The 16,153-nt window shown below is 39.0% G+C and overlaps 3 protein-coding genes across 5 annotated transcripts in view; 1 reads left to right on the top strand and 2 right to left on the bottom strand.

The window, feature by feature from the left end:
- Positions 1-19: 19 nt before the first annotated feature.
- Positions 20-7,412, bottom strand: cntd1 (cyclin N-terminal domain containing 1). Its single transcript, XM_005913590.2, has 7 exons — positions 6,931-7,412; positions 2,871-2,946; positions 2,587-2,758; positions 2,333-2,495; positions 2,100-2,244; positions 427-517; positions 20-285 (listed from the first exon to the last, which is right to left on the bottom strand). Exons 1-7 carry the CDS (start codon positions 7,103-7,105, stop codon positions 169-171), a joined length of 939 nt encoding a protein of 312 aa, XP_005913652.1. The 5' UTR covers positions 7,106-7,412; the 3' UTR covers positions 20-168.
- A 27-nt stretch (positions 7,413-7,439) lies between these two features.
- LOC102310586 (cytochrome c oxidase assembly factor 3 homolog, mitochondrial) lies at positions 7,440-10,573 on the top strand. The gene is made up of 2 exons (XM_005913589.3): positions 7,440-7,672; positions 10,032-10,573. Exons 1-2 carry the CDS (start codon positions 7,474-7,476, stop codon positions 10,133-10,135), a joined length of 303 nt encoding a protein of 100 aa, XP_005913651.1. The 5' UTR covers positions 7,440-7,473; the 3' UTR covers positions 10,136-10,573.
- A 968-nt stretch (positions 10,574-11,541) lies between these two features.
- The window catches only part of wnk4a (WNK lysine deficient protein kinase 4a), a 48,798-nt gene continuing 44,186 nt past the window's right edge, over positions 11,542-16,153 (bottom strand). The window contains exons 18-21 of one of the 3 annotated variants that reach the window (XM_005913586.3): positions 14,127-14,709; positions 13,570-13,775; positions 13,379-13,473; positions 11,542-12,384 (exon numbers count right to left, since the gene is read on the bottom strand). In XM_005913586.3, coding sequence (XP_005913648.1) covers positions 12,382-12,384; positions 13,379-13,473; positions 13,570-13,775; positions 14,127-14,709 — 887 coding nt within the window. In that variant the 3' untranslated portion in view covers positions 11,542-12,381. Of the gene's footprint in view, positions 12,385-12,405; positions 13,474-13,569; positions 13,776-14,126; positions 14,710-16,153 lie in introns of those variants that run through there. The other 2 variants (XM_042223977.1, XM_042223981.1) reach the window with 2 other exon arrangements.

The following is a 16,153-nucleotide window of genomic DNA, read 5'->3' as shown; positions in this document are numbered from 1 at the left end:
TCAATTGTATTTCCACAGCTCTAATCTCTTTTTATTTATTTGGCTTCACAGAATGAACAGTTAACAGTGTTTCTAACACTTTGGCAACATCGCCAATCTTTAGTGATTTTTTTATTTGTTTAGGTGACATTTTATTGCAGCACACAGATTTTTTTCTTCTCATGCCAGTCATGAGAGTGGAGGGACACTGGAGCTGATGCCAACAATGTGCACCAAAGTCGCGTGAGCAAAATCAGTGATGCTTCTCTTTGAGATTCTTGTGATGTGGCTCAGTTCTCCAACTACCTACAGTTAAACACAGTTCGATTAGATTCAGATTTAATTTAATTGAAATCAAGTAGGTGACTTAAAAAGGTTATTTGAACCTTTACAGTGACAACAATTTCTGTTGTAGGTGTAATATAAAAAAAAGAAATTTTACTTTACCTGTTCCCACTTTCTGAGGATGAATGCAGCCACAGCGATGACACCAACACCCAGAAGCATGCAGTCTTCAGTCACTGGTACAAATTGTTCCCTGGTTTTCACAAATGATTGATGACATATTAAATCACACAAAATCACAAATAGTGGATGGGTAATTTTCTATACTGACATCAGTCTGTTGTGGCATTAAAAGTCTTTCAGCTTTCAGCTTTAGTTGATTAATTACAAATATTTTTTTTCACTCCCAGCATTGTTTAAAAAAAGAGATTACATAGTTTAGAAAACATAGTCTCAAAATTTCAGGTAAATAACTCAAACTTGAGAGAAAATCACTAAGTTGAACTCAATTGAAATTTTCAGAAAGTAACCTGAGATGGATGGCAAAAAATGTTGGGGTTTTGTTTTTGTTTTTACTTGCAAGCAAGAGAACAAGAAGGGTTCAGATCCAGCCTGGGGCCTCTGTGTGGAGTCTGCATGTTCTCCCTGTGTCTGTGTGGGTTTTTCCAAGTACTCTGGCTTCCTCCACAGTCCAAACACATACATGGGGTTAGGTTAATGGGTATTTTTAAATTGACTGTAGGTGTGAATGTGAGCGTGATGGTTGGCTGTTTCTCTGTGCTAGCCCTGCAACAGATTGCTGACCTGTCCAGTGTGTACTGTACCGCATCATCCTAAATTATTATGAACACTAGTTGGCCTGACAAGCTGTAGGTTTTTGAATTAAGTGAAGTGACACTGAAGTATCTGTGTGACAACCAAAAAAGAGCTGGTCGAATTCTCTAAATACTAAAGAATGGCGCTTCAGGGCTTCCTGTATTACCTCCTTCAGCAGAGAATACACCAGACCAAGCTTTATGAAAGGAAAGAAGATAAAGCTGTCCCATAATTCACAGCAATACATCATCAGACCAAAGGATCAATATGAATGATGTAAGTAATGCAGATCATGTAAATGTTGTTTAATTGTACGTTCAACTTTGTGCCATAACCTGCTAAGTTTTGAAGAAGGTTAAAAAAAAGGAAACAGGTCTTTAAATCAAGATCATGAGCTATTTAAGGTTTATTGTAATTCAGTTTGCTAACTCAGTCAGTTATGTCCTCAGTTTAATTGCTGCTGTATTGCCAACCTTTATGATTGGGATTAATTTTTTTTTTAACTTCAGTCAGAGAAAGCCTTAATATAGGCAGGAATTACACTGGATCTGGAAATATGAGCTGATGGGCTGAGAAAGTAATCTCAGGGTAACAAACATTTCATTTCACTTTATAGGCCATTTATTCCTTTTTATTTAAATTTATAACTTCAGTAATGAAGTCATATTTTCACAGTTTCTCTATTATATGAGCTGTATAAAACAGTATTATAAAGACAGTGAAAAGGGCAAATTCTATAGGATGAATCTTTTGTAGTCAGATTTCAGCACATTGCTGTCTTAACATCAAAAACCACATTATTAAACAGCTAATGCAAGTGCAGTCAGATTCTCTGAGGTTCGTTGTGGTTCTCTTTCCCTGTGTCCTTATGAATTCTTCAGATCTTTAATGGATCTCATGACATTTCCCATCAAGGTCACAGAAAAGTGATTGGACCATCTGACCTTTGAATGTTCTCCAAAGCTGCATGTCCATTCTACCATCTATCAGAAATATTTTCTTAAAGCCAAATCTAATACCTCTGTTCCCTGGATGGGCTGACACGCTCAGTGGTTGTCATTAACAAGGTTTCATAGATGGCAGTCCTCTCCAGGCTGATAAACTGGAGAACATGGTGGCAGTAGTGATAAAGGTGCTTCATAGGGACTGATGGCTCATTGTGTCCTACAAGAGTTTATGTAATCATCTCAAAGCACTGACATTAATATTTATAATATGTAATAAACTTTTCTGTGCATATATGGACCCTTACCGAGAACTTCCAGAAGTATTTCCACATAAGTCAGTGGGTTGAGGACATTTAGTCTGAATTTAAGCCCTTTCAAGACCATCAGCTCTGATTCCAGGAGAGTCTGTTTGGATACAGTGCAGCTGACTGAGTGTAGAAAGTGTACAGCAGTATTGTTGTCAATCATCTGCAAAAGGTGTGGAAGAATTATGCAAGATTATTCTATTTGCGATCTCAGGGTAACTGACATAAGTAATCATTGGCAAGGCAGAACTTGCATGACTGTGCAGAGACAGTTTGCTCGCAAGCTGAACACAGGAGAAGATGATCAGCGGGAATTTGTCCTTCAGTTTGTTATAAACAGCATCCTCATAACTTCTCGGACGATTAGAAGTTGCACCTTTAGGTGTGGGTGCGGTTATGAAATCTTCAATGTATTTAACCATGAACCTGGCAAAGATAATGATTATAATTATTATTATAAGTGACAGTATACTAACTAAAACCAGTAATACACAGGGTGTAACCAACAGGGAAAGTTACATGTGCTGCTCAATCATACCTTTGAAGTAATTCAACAGCGTGGTAACCAACCAGTGGATCCAGTCTCAGTTTTTTAGTTATCAGTAAGATGTACTCTGAGTAACACAGGAGAGGAAGGCACAAGAGCAAAACATAAAACATTCAAAATAATTTAGAAGCAACGTCACGTGTTCATTAAAGGGACACTTAACCCCAAATTCAAATGTACCAATGTTTCCTCTGACCTGTAGTGGTGTTTAGAAATCTATACTAGTTTGATGTGAGTTCACCAGTTTAAGATATCTTAGCTGCAGAGACGTCTACCTAGTGGTTTAGCCCATAAAGTCCTCAGGAAGTTATTTACAGAGATCAGAGCTCTTTGCCCATAAACAACTATAGGACTGAAAGTCTTTTTGGAGCTGGAGAAATTGTTATGGATATTTAAATTTGCAGGTTTAGAGGAATTCTGGGTTGGCCACACTTTTTTTAATCCTACAAAGCTATGTCTATTATTATTTAAAAAAGAAAAAAAAAGAAAAGGAAAAAGGGGCAGGGATAGCTCAGTAGGTAAAGTGGTTGCCCCATGATTGGAAGGTTAGGAGTTTGAATCCACTGAACAGCTACGCTGAGGTACCCCTGAGCAAAGTACTGTCCCTACACACTGCTCCCCGGACGCTGCACTGGTGGCTGCCCACTGCCTCACTGGGTGAATGGGTTAAATGCAGAGGAGTAATTTCCCTACGGGGACTAACACATTATTATTACTATCCTTTGCACGGTCTGTGGCTGTGTGGAGTTGCACAGAGGAACTATTTTCTTCTCAGATCTAAATCAGACGAGTAAAAGAAGCATCCAGCTGAGGGGGGAAGCATCAATGTTCACATCCTGTCATGCTGGCACCAGCATAAACCTGGCATCATGCACATTTGGGTGCCAGTTTTTGCAGATACAGTTTGAAGATGTGGAAAATAGTTCTAGCTTTAATCCACATTCCAGCCCTTGCATAAGTTCATTAGATCTGGATAGATAACAAAAGAATAAGGTTATGGATAGAAGTGTCCAAAATGAGTTTAGGATGGGTGGGGTCCTTATTCTTAGAAATAGAATAAGAAATAGAATAAGTAAGAGAATAGTTTGAAGGTCATTTTACTTCAAGTTCATTAGATCTGGATAGATAACAAAAGAATAAGGTTATGGATAGAAGTGTCCAAAATGAGTTTAGGATGGGTGGGGTCCTTATTCTTAGAAATAGAATAAGAAATAGAATAAGTAAGAGAATAGTTTGAAGGTCATTTTACTTCATAGGCCACATAGAGCCCAATTTGATTTCACGTGGGCTGGACCACTACAAGTTACATAACCCGTGAGATAAATAAACCTTAAAAAAATCTCCAAATGTTTCCATTTCCTTTAGTCTTAAAATTATGGAGAGTTCATTCACACAACAAGCTAAGCTTTCTTATGAAAATAAAAGTACAATTTCCACATTCATTACATGTACATGTTTGAGGATCTGCAAAGGTATTTGAGGTATTATGACTCAAACGTGACAAGTTTTAGAAATAAACTGTCCATTTTTTGTATCTCTGTTTCAAAGAGAAACAGAGATACATCATCAGATTCATCATTTTAAAAATATAATTTGGAAGTTATTATTAACTTCTCTGCATTCTCTGTGTATTATGTATTTGTGTTTTATGCTATTAAGCCATCCCACCTTCTGTTTTAATTTAACATCCCCTTTTCTTGTACTCTGTGATTTAATTCAGCTGTGTCTTTTTCCCCAGCTGTCTCTACCTTTCCAAATTGCCTGCCTGTGTATATACAGTCAGAGTGTCTGCTCACATTTCTCTACCTGCTTCCCAGCCTTAGTGTGTTTTTAGATTTAAGGTTTTAGCAGGTTAGTTTTCAGTTTTCCATATGAACTGCATCTTTTGAATTTAAAGCAACTCAATAAATGGCTTGCTTTAAGTTTCCCTTTGCCTACTTGAGACTTTACATTTAAGCCCTCATCTCTGCAACATTTGACAATAACAGGTGAAACCAACACTGATAAGCACTCCTCACAAGGCTGTTCCCATAAATCTAGCCATATAAACGGTATTTTAGCTGATTTGTGGGCTACAAGGAAGCATATGGATTCATTAAAAGTTATTATCACTGTTTTCCATTGCTCCTCCTCATCCTCTCTCACAGGATTTGTCTGCGGAGATGCTCCTAGCTGGTAAACTCAGCTGCCTCAAGGAGTTTATATTGTGAATCGACCTCCATAATGACAGGGTTCACAGACCCAGATGTATGAAAGACTTCAGAGTGATTACAGGGTGCAATGAGGCTTAGTGGGCCATTCAGAGGTAGTCCTATACAGCTTAGTCACTACCTGCTGACAAAAGACAGACTTCACCCCAAAGGCTTGAAATACACAAAAGACACTCTGCTGTAAGTCTAGTGTGTACACAGTAGTGGTTTATAGTAGGTTATCTACCATGGATGATATGCTGCAGTTTTACTTTAAGTCTGCATTATTTTCATCTGGACTATTTTTTTAACATTATTTTATCTGAACAAGGTCACTACAGTTAAGTAAAACTAAATGAACAGCTATAGGAGTAAAAACATGTTAAAAACCTGATTTAGTTTAATTAATAAATTAATTTATTTTTCATAACCAAAGATGTTTTACTTAGAATACTAAATAAAAGTAATCCAAACATACATAATGATTTTAGTTTAGTTTTTGACAGTTTGGACAAGTTTGTCATTGAAGTCAGCCTCAGTTTGCTTTAGCACTTGTTTATTGGGCATTTACAAGACTATAAAAAGACAGTTGGCCTCACAAAGTGTTGTGTTTGTATTGTGGCTCTTTACAACACATCTGTCTAGCAGAGAGCCAGCTGTTCTCTCTTATGCTAGCAATATATTTCATGGTATAATACTTCTGCTGTGCCTTTTCTTTTAAATGACTTTAGTAAGCATTTTTTTTTCTGTTTTATTTTGCTTCATTGCAGGGGTGTCCAACTCCAGGCCTTATGTGCCGGTGTCTTGGAGGTTTTAGATGTGTCCTTGATCCAACACAGCTGATTTAAATGACTAAATTACCTCCTCAACATGTCTTGAAGTTCTCCAGAGACCTGGTAATGAACTAATCATTTGATTCAGGTGTGTTGACCCAGGGTGAGATCTAAAACCTGCAGCACACTGGCACTTGAGGCCTGGAGTTTGAAACCCCTGCTTTATTGAATTTACTGAACTTTTTTTTCCAGCTTCAAAAATAGCATTTAATTAAAATGTTCTTTCTTGTCACATTATTTCAATGTATTAAGATTTTAACTTAATTAGATTTTTAACATTTGAGTTGTTTGAGTTATTTTCTTTATTTATTATAATTATCATATTTTATTATTTCTTATTGAACTCACTTGTTCTGGCTTATTATGTTTTATTTTGTTATATGATTTCACTTAAGTTATTTTATAGGGTATGTAATGACCTGGTGGTTTTTAATCACTGAAAATTCTCAAATTTGGGATATATGAAGTACATAGCATACTTCATATACCCCAAATTTGTGTACTATATCCTCTCAAAGCAGATCTGATAATGTCAGATTCTGAACTTCCCCCACCATTACAAAACAACAACAACAACAAGAAAAACGACTTACAAATAAAATAACAAAAACTAAAGAAATGAAAAAGGAAAGGAGAAAACAACATACAAAAAATATAAAAGAACAATATGTGAGGCATGTTAAGAAACAAAACAAACAAATAAAACTCTATAATAGTGAGCATTAAAAAAATCTACAAAAAACGGCAAACACAAAACAACCACATCTAAAATTTAAAAAAACAAACAAATATAAAATCTCAGACATCTGGAGGAAGGTTTAAAAAATCCAAATAAAAATAAAGAAATACATAATAATAAAACAAGTTCTACTTGGCTCATTGATAAATTTCAGTTAGCAATAACGGAAAGAAAAACGGTTATTCACGTGATTCCAGCTGAAAATCTTGCGATATATTTTTTTAATTACCGTTACGAATAAAAGACAAACAAATGTTTTCTACAAAATAATAAAACGGAGCAATACTCACCAATGACTCTCTTATTTTTGAAATTCCCGCAATATTTCGTTGAACTCGGGAGGTTATCTTTGTTTCTTTTGTCCAGATTTACAAGAAAATCAGTCAGTAGGTCAAAAGAGGCCTCCCCGAATTTTACACCTGCTGCGTTACTTTTACTTGGAGAAAAAAATAATCTTTTCGCCATTTTAACTTCAGTAACTTACTCTGAGCACGACAGACAGCTACATTTATGTGACAGACTACTCTTAAGTTTATTTACTTTTTCAAAACTAGACACCCATAAATAAATAACCTGCGTCTTATATTTTCCAAAAGATGGCGCTATTCCCGCATGTTTCCCCCGTAGGACCGTCTTCTAACAGGAACCAAAAACTACCTCTGCGACTCATTTGTAAGTTGCACACGTTGTTTTCTTGGCGGTTCCTCTCAGCGCAGATCTGATAACACCCGGATAGGACACACGCAGCGCGCTTTGACAGAGCAGAGTGTTTAGAACGCAGCGGCGCGTGTAACAATCGTGAAAGCGCCGTGCTAACCTCACGAAGTGCAGATATGGCCGACAAAACGCCGCCTCAGAAATCCAACGCTCCATACGCAGCCAGGATAGACCCAACCAAAGAGGGTCTTTCTCAAGATCAAATGCATTTTATCAGACAGGTGGAACTGGAACAGTGGAAGAGGAGAACGTCGAAGCTGCGGACACGAAACGTGGTGACGGGACTCGCTATCGGTGCGCTCGTGTTGGGAATTTGTATCCTTGTCAAACGTCAACGCAAGGTGAACTATGTAACGTTAGCGTAGCATGCTAACGTTAAGCTGTGTCCTCTGTTTAGGAGTTAGGTTAAGCTCGTTTACCAAGTATTAAGACAGACGCAAATGTATCGGCTTACTTAAGTTAGAGTAATAACTGTCAGTTTCATTGAATGCTAACGTGACAGCTAGCTCAGGTAGGTGTAAAACGATTTAAGTGTACTGCCAAAGGTAAACATCAGTGTTGTTGCGTTTAAAAGAGAACTCATTAAGAGTTTCAGGGTTGGTAATTCAACCCTGAAACTGGCAGCGAAAACTGGCCTCTGGAGCACCTCGTTTGAAGGAATTTATTATTCTGTTGATCAATGAAATCCATTAACTGAAAGCAATGATATTTCCTCTTGTGTTTTGGGATAAACGTGTTTCCTGAACGCATCACTGGCATTTTGAATGACAGATGTCGAAATCTGAAAATTTCATCCACTCTTATGGCAGTTAAGCGCGTCAGTAGCAGCCAGGTGCTGCTAATCAAATGCATTTGATAAGTTTGCAAAGTTGCTTCTGAACAAACCATATGACTTCTTGAACAATGTCCCTTGGACAGACGAGACCAACGTGGATTGACCGTAATGCACAGCATATGAGTACAAACACCTTGCTGTCAAGCACAGTGGCGGTGTGATGATTTGGACTTGTTTTGCAACCATAGGATCCGGACACCTTGCAATCATTGAGTTTATCATGAACTCCCCTGTATAAGTATTTTAGTGTCAAATCTGAGGCCATCTGTCCAACAGGTAATTCTTCTTCAGAATTGGGTCATCCAATAGGACAATGAAGTTATCTTACTTAATCATGGGATGTACTTAGTTTTTCCGGTAAATTTGTTTTGTTTTCATGCTTTCAAATAGGGCTGAACGATTATGGAAAATAATCTAATTGCGATATTTTTTGCCCCAATATTGCGATTGCGATGCGATATGCGATTATTTTTTAAGGTCTTTGTCTTCTGTATTATTAAACAAAGACAAGCAATACATCATATAGTATGGCCAATACTATATTACATTAATTTTAAACTGTTCTTTCCTGGAAGACAGACCTCTGTTATGATGACATGAGGTGATGCATGAATTGATGACTGACATTTTTATTTAACTTCTTCAATCACAACAGTATATTTGAACATACACAATAGTTTATTTTTAGCTTACAAACATCTGAGCATAAAGTGCTGACAAGGAACCCTGGTGTAAACATTAAAATGAAAGTCAGTACAATGTGCAGATTGCAGAAATATACATAAAAAGAAATCAGTGGCTTTACCACACTCAGTTTTTCGACATCTGTGAACTACTAGACAGTCAAATTAAAAAATAATATTAAATAAATAAAACTAATAAATAAAAAATACACACATCTTACTGATCTCTGCAGTCAGTAACATTACACATAAAGTGCAAACATAATGAATCAGAAGGCTAGTTCTGATTAGCGTCACCGCTGTCTCGGTGGAGTTTAATAAACTCGGCCGTCTGCTTCTTGCTATCTAAAATATAACCAGACACTGGTGTAAATTCTCGACTGTCTCATACTTCTGTTTAATAAGTTTTCTGTTTGACGTTTAGTCAGCTGTGTGAAAACCAAGGAGGAACCCACCCGGGGGATTAATAAAGTTTTATTTTATCTAATCTAATAACTTTAATCTCAGCCAAACCGATTTACTCACGAACAAACAAAACACTGAAAAAAGCCCAACAATAACATTTTTAGGTTGTCTAAGTGACTTATATATTACGTTTAACCCGAGCAGCGAAACTCCGCGGTGATCTGAAAATGATGTGCCGGGAGTTGTGCCGTTCTCGGCCGCATCAGTAACCCTCGAGCTCCCGGCTAGCTGTCGAGCTGGTGGGTAGCAGACGCCTCTGAAAACGTCGAAGCACTTTTGCAAATATGGGATATCTTGATAAACCGAGCAGATATTTGATGTTTACACAGCTACTTTCTCGCCTGAAAATATGTTAAAAGTTTATTTTGTGACCCAGAAAGATTAGTATGAGTAATTTTAAAACTTAGTAGCGGCCGCCATTGCTGGAAACTGGAGTTTGGCTGGGCCGCGCTATGAATTCTGGGATATGGTAGTAATTTGGACAGCCTTCGGCGCGTCGCTGTGACGTAATCGGTCTACAAATGCGGCCTCAGGAGGATGCAGCCCATGAATTTGGACATGTCCAGAGTATAATCGCAGCCTTTGCGGTTAGAAAATTGCACTTGATCATGTCGCGATATTATCGCAAATGCGATATATCGTTCAGCCCTACTTTTCAAATATTTCTCTTAACCACTTGCTTCCAAATTAGACGGCTACACATTTTACTCAGTCTCCCAGGAGCGGATCATGGATGAGATCGATGAGGAGGCCAAGCGTGTGAGAATGCAGGGACCAAAAACCGGTGCCAACTGAGATTTAAGCGTCATCTGCTTGTTGTTGGACGTTGTTTCTGTCCTGCACTTAACGAGGAGGACTACTTATGATGCCACTGATCATATTCCATGGCTGCTGTGTTCTTTTTTTTGTAATGTTGAGACAGCTGGACTTGGTCTTGATTTGAAGGCAATTGTATGGCTGACTTAACTAAGTGTGGTGTAGTTTTGAAGAAGTTACCTGTCAGTGGTAAGGACCAATCTGCTGACTTGATCATGACCTTAGAAGCTACACTGTAGCACAATCAGCACCCTTTATCTGATGTTTCCAGCAATGATTAAAATAAAGGGAATATGAAAAAATATCAGTCAGCTAATGACTTAAAAATCTACAGTGGCCTTCAACAATAGAGAATGCCTGTGACACTGCAAAAATAACATTATTTATGCTAATAAAGTTTTGATTTATGAAATAAAAGCCTCATGTATTAGATTGCTTAACAGCTATGTCTCTGTATTACCATTTATTTAAGAACGAGACAGAAAGCAGTAAACATGACACAAGACACCGTAATACTTAGAATCGCATTTATTTTCATCAAAATTTAATATAAGGAGTTGGATCTAGCCACCAAATCTCAAGAGCAAAATAAGACATTGTTAGGGAAAGGCACAGATTCAGCATGGCAGGACAGCAGCTTCAGGAAGCAATACAATTATATATTTACATTCAAATAAATCTGGACTAGAAACTTTATTTCCTTGAATATATTAAGATTTGGGAGTTTAGGTGGCAAGAAATTCAGTGTGTGATGGGAATATTTTAAGGCAACAGCTACAGATTCACAGCTTTGACTGATTCCTCTACACCCCACAAAAATAGACATTGTTTAAAACAGTGGGTGGGTAGATCATCACTTCTGTGATCAAACATGAAACGGGAGATTATCATCTATGGGGGGAAAAATGACAGGAAAACTCGTTAGCTCTCGCTTGAGTGAATAGTTTCACACACAACTGTGTTAAATGACTGAGAACTACAAGTGGACTTAAAGTGCACAATGTGCTTGATCTCTGGAACAAGCGACAAATCGGACTTGCTTGAGAAAGGATTAAGGTAGCTGAAGTATTTAATTTGCTCCTAAATTGTAAACATGATCTATAAATGAATTCCGTTATATACACATGTACAGTTAACAGGAATTCAGTAGTATAAAGTCTAGGTGGATTTTCTCACCATCCTTTTCCCCCCCCCCCCCTTTTTTTTTTTTTTAAAACCAGCTACCAGATTTTGAAAGTGATGCGTAACATTTTTACACTTGTGCACCATTTAACTGAACTTCTGCCCATGTGTTTAAAACTAAATTTGCCTTTTGCTGAAGAATCGTACAACATTTATCACTGTTGGGACACGATATCTTACTACACAGCTGTACAATGGAGAAGAAAAAAAAAATCACCTTCACTACATCTGAAAATATCAGTGATTGCGGTCAAACGTCTTCAAGCTGAGTCTAGAGAAAACATAGGTGTCCAAATCACTAAAGGAAGCCAGATAAAGACTACAACAAATAACTGAATGAAGCCCCTGGAAGGCATTGATCACAGTTCTAGCAAAAAAAAAAAAAAATGTATGTTCACTGTGCAGCTGCTGAGACATCTTTACCAAACTACAGCGAGTGAGGTGTGTAATAGCTGTCAGTGTGTGTGTGTGTGTGTGTGTGTGTGTCAGTCTCACTGTTCACATTTCTGTGCTCCAGACTAGGTTAACAGCAGCGAGTCAGACAAGCAGGAAAACAGCAACTGTTGTCGTTCTGCGTCAAAATCGTGGTAAAGTGCTGCAACTCGGCAGCTGCGGCACGGCATACCGCCGCTTGACTGCGTTCAGGCAAAAAGATAAAAATAATGTCGTGATGTGACACTGTGCAGAGCACTGCGGCAGCCTGGAATGAAGGTGGTTACGTCCGAACCGTTGGGATCTGACAGTTTATTTACAAAGAGCAGACACGAACGTGTCACTTGGCTGCTATTCTGTGCTTCAGCTGCAACAAGTTCACCAGGTCGAGATAATGGGCTGAAATCTGGAGGTTACACTTCCTGTGTAAATCCAGCTCCACTGGTGATGAGTTTCTATACATTTGAGGTAAGTGGCCATGGGCGGACAGGGAGCAGTTTGCAGATAGGTGTGCCAGGGTTAAAGCGATCCTCCTACGGGACAGGTTTGACCACTGCAGTCACACTTCAGATGAGGTAGTCCAGATAACGGCGTGCTTGGCTTGGAGTTTGTTACTAGGAAAGTGAAATATAAGAACACGATTTAGAACAATGCTTTTTTGTTGTGTATGGAGGACAATGGTTAAAGGGTGTCTACAGAGTATAAACCTCTCCTGACATTTTTGCCTCCTCTATGTGGCAATTGTGACATCACCCATTAGTAATTGAAGCCTCAAGCTAAGTGTTTTTGCAGTCATGACCTATTAGCAAGTGAAGGCTCCGTTTGGAAGCTGGCTTTCAAAACCATCTGAGAAACCGATGGACGCTGCACACTGGTAGGCTAACGACTAATGGATGTAACTCAGGTTTATCCTCCATTCTGACTCTGGGTGGTATTATAATTTACAAAATGAACATCATATTGTACTGAATAAGACACAAAACTTGTAATTGAGTGTTTCATGATGTCAGACATCAAGGGAAGGCAACTGGAGGAGTTGCCCCCTGCTGGCCATTAAAAATAATGCAAGTTTAAGGCTCTTCAGTATTGGCCTTACTTTCCAGACCCAGAAGCTATGGCCATCTTTTGCATACAGACTATGTTTTAGATCCAGGGATTTAATGGAAAGATGCTTTTTAAGTTTAGTGACAAATATGAGGCCAATGAGTCAAGACAACGAGAATAACGATTACTCTTGGTGGTTCAGGCTTTATTGGTTTAGATTTGGGACAATCTAATTTGGATCAACAATAATATTTTTGCTTTCTTGTTTTCACATTAACAAACAACTGGAGGACCACGTTTACATTTCAGCTCACTCTCATGTTGAGGAGACATCAGAGGAAAAACATTTTTTATGTGAATTTCAATTGGAAGTTTTTTCTTAATTTGAATTTAATGGCGTTTTAAAAACGGCATTAAAATAAAGGCATGAATTCGTTTTTATGGCTACACCTGTGTGTTTATGTTAATTAATGTGCAAACAATCGCTAAATTTAACTTGTTTATACCTGCACCTTGTTTCATTTGTCATATAATCAAAAGCTTGTTAAGGAAGTGCTGACTCACCATTCTACTTAGGTCTGTGGCAAAAGTGACGCCTTTAAAAGGTTTGTCCTGCGAGCCACTGCTGCTGCCTCCAAGAGAGTTTCTCCTAATGATACCTTGGAAAGCAGTACATGACTTATAAAACTCATTCAGACTCGAAGCTGTTGCATATTTACATGATAATAAATAAAGAAGGGAATATTCTTTGTTACCTTGAAGCGGTAACATCTCCAGTCGCTGAAGGCTGTTCCTGCGAGACGAAGGAAAACCGTTTCCTTTGGAGAGGCGGCGCTGTCGGCTGGACAACATAGCAGCAGGAGAGACGATGCCCGGAGGGGGGACCTTTCCCATCTTCTTATATAGTTCCTCAATTTCTCTTTTCTGGGCAGCCTGCAGGGCCAGAACTTCTGCCAGATGTCTGATAAAGGACAAAAAGAAGCACATTTAAAGACTCACTCAGAGTTTTAATTTAGGTCTTTGATTAAGTTATGTACTGAATTTGAACATACTTTGGGAGAGTGGGGGGTTTATCTAAACACAATCTGTTTACAGTAAAGACAATAAGTCTGTTCTCTTGTCTGGCAAATCTCGACATTTCCTCGTTATTCTTTATATCAAAACGGATGCAATTTTTTTTTCAGTGCTCTCAAACTAATGCCAGATATGAATGCTCATAATGTAGCTCGTCTAAGCAAACAGTTTAAAATGTTCCTGAAAAAGCTTTTTTTTGTTATACGTTACCTTAACTATCTTAAGTGGTGTCACTTACTTCTCTCTGAGCTCCTGAAGCTCTTCCAGCATGTCCTCATCTTCACTGTCTGAGTCATCACTGCTTAGGTAGGGAGCACTGCGGTTATAAGTCATCATCCATAAATTGTGAAGGGCATTGGTGTACTGTGGACTGTCCGCTGCTCCGTCCCACAGCCTCCCCTCTGTATCAGCAGCCGTCACAGAGAGCCCGCTGTCTGCAGACGTTCCCAACAGGCTCAGGCTGTACGCCCTTCGACGGCTTCTCCTCCTCCCCCTTGGCTGTTCCCCGATAACCTCTTCCTCATCTTCATCTTCCTCTTCCTGCTGCTGCTGCTCCTGGCTCACGGCCCATCCAGCCTGCCCGTCGGCCTCCTGTTGGACTCCCGAAGAACCTTTGCGGGGTTGTGGGTGAGGAGGGGTCATTGTGAGGGAGGTGGCCAGGCTCGCCTCAGACTCACCCTGCTCTTCTGTGCTGCTCTCCGACTGGCTACTGCCGTTCTCTGCGGGCTTGGGGGCTGCAGGTGCAGGCGCATCAGGCAAAGGGATGTCCATGCTGGGCGTCACCTGGAATCGTCCAACAGTCACTGATGCAGACTGAACTTCTGCAGTGTAGAGGAAGAAAATGCGTACATGTAAAGGCTGTCAATCACAGCTAATCATAGACTAAACAGCAGCAACTGTTCTCTAATCATTCCTAATCACATGGGTTTGATTAAAAGCTTGTCACATATTTCTTGAGACAATAACAGGTCTAAAGGTGTATTAGGCTTTTTCAGCATGCGTCATTTCTAAGCATTAAAGTGAATTCCCTCTAAAGAGTCTGAAATTATAGCAGTGACAGCTGCTATGATGATATATAGCTATGACGGATAGTCACAATCAAACACAACCCAGGACTCATTTAAAAGTCAGCTAATCTGTTTACCCGGCATTTCCCAAACATGTTTTATGACAGATAAGCTTTTTTACACTGTACAGTTTAACAATTTACATTTTTGTACTGCTCATGCCACTTGTTTTAATGTGTTTAACTTTAAGGAAAAAGGTCATTTTTGCATTGTTCTACTAAATTTATATTCCTTTATTTCCCATCCTCTTTTATTCTCTTTTTTTAATGTTTGTAATTTGTTAGAGTGTGTTCTCCAGTGTGCTTTGTGACTCCTGAATGCTAACAGCACTGTTTAAACCAGTATTGTTTGCTTACATGGTCTCCTTACACACTTTTACTCTGCTTGCATGTTTGAATAGAGGCCTCGCCACATTAAGGGATGTTTAAAACCAGCTAGCTTTAAATGTCGGCTCTCCAACATGGAAGTCTGCACCAGTGGAGCATGAGGTAGAGTTGTGTATTAATCGGAAGGTCGGTAGATCGGTTCCCGGCTACTCCGGGGATATAAGGAGAAAATGCTACACACTTAAAGATATCAGTTTGAGTGTGATTGTTTCATTTTATACATGCTTTTGGAAAGGTAAAAATTATTTTAAAGGGTAATAAAAAACAAAAAACAAGAAAAAAAAAAAAAGAACGAACCGAACAGATGCGTAAAAACTCATGGACGTTATCTTAGCACATCCATCTGGCAGTGGGATAAATCACTGCAGATGCTAACTGGAAGTTCCCGTTTCTGTCAGAGAGAGGCAAGCTTGCTATTCTACTTCTACCCGACTACTTAATTAAGAGCCCCTTCAACAACCACAAGTGACTCCGCAGGGATTTACAATCGTCACGGATTGGTGGGTGTAGAGGACAAGATGGAATGTAGCCCAAGTGTGACTGCATGTGCTCACATCTGGAGGCAATTTAGGGTTTTAAAAGGCCTGCAGTGCTTCGATTTGCCCACTGAGTGTCCTCCTTACAGTAAATGCAGAACGAGTCTGGGTCTGTGCCCACTAAAACAGAGGGACTCTGTTGAATATGGGCTTCTGAGGAGGGTATAAATACTGTCAGGTGTGGACATGGGAGGAGAGCCTTTAATGGGCACAGCTGCTCGCTGATTGGCCTTTGTCAGTGGGCCGGGCTGCAATAACACCTACGTTTGTGTTCAT

The sequence above is a fragment of the Haplochromis burtoni genome, unplaced genomic scaffold (assembly GCF_018398535.1).
Source record: "Haplochromis burtoni strain Fernald_Lab_line unplaced genomic scaffold, NCSU_Asbu1 Contig_6, whole genome shotgun sequence".
Taxonomy (NCBI): domain Eukaryota; kingdom Metazoa; phylum Chordata; class Actinopteri; order Cichliformes; family Cichlidae; genus Haplochromis; species Haplochromis burtoni.
Note: the sequence above shows the minus strand (reverse complement) of the source record. Positions and strands in the feature narration are given on the sequence as shown.

Bases quoted from the DNA above. Each gene is read 5' to 3' on its own strand.
- cntd1 (XM_005913590.2), bottom strand. From the start codon at position 7,105: ATGGCGAAAAGATTATTTTTTTCTCCAAGTAAAAGTAACGCAGCAGGT. The intron at 2,245-2,332 runs GTAAGGGTCCAT...AAACTCTTGTAG, and splicing joins AATACTTCTGGAAGTTCTCG to GACACAATGAGCCATCAGTC. The intron at 286-426 runs GTAAAGTAAAAT...GTTTAACTGTAG, and splicing joins TCCTCAGAAAGTGGGAACAG to GTAGTTGGAGAACTGAGCCA.
- LOC102310586 (XM_005913589.3), top strand. From the start codon at position 7,474: ATGGCCGACAAAACGCCGCCTCAGAAATCCAACGCTCCATACGCAGCC. The intron at 7,673-10,031 runs GTATCCTTGTCA...CTTCCAAATTAG, and splicing joins TGCGCTCGTGTTGGGAATTT to ACGGCTACACATTTTACTCA.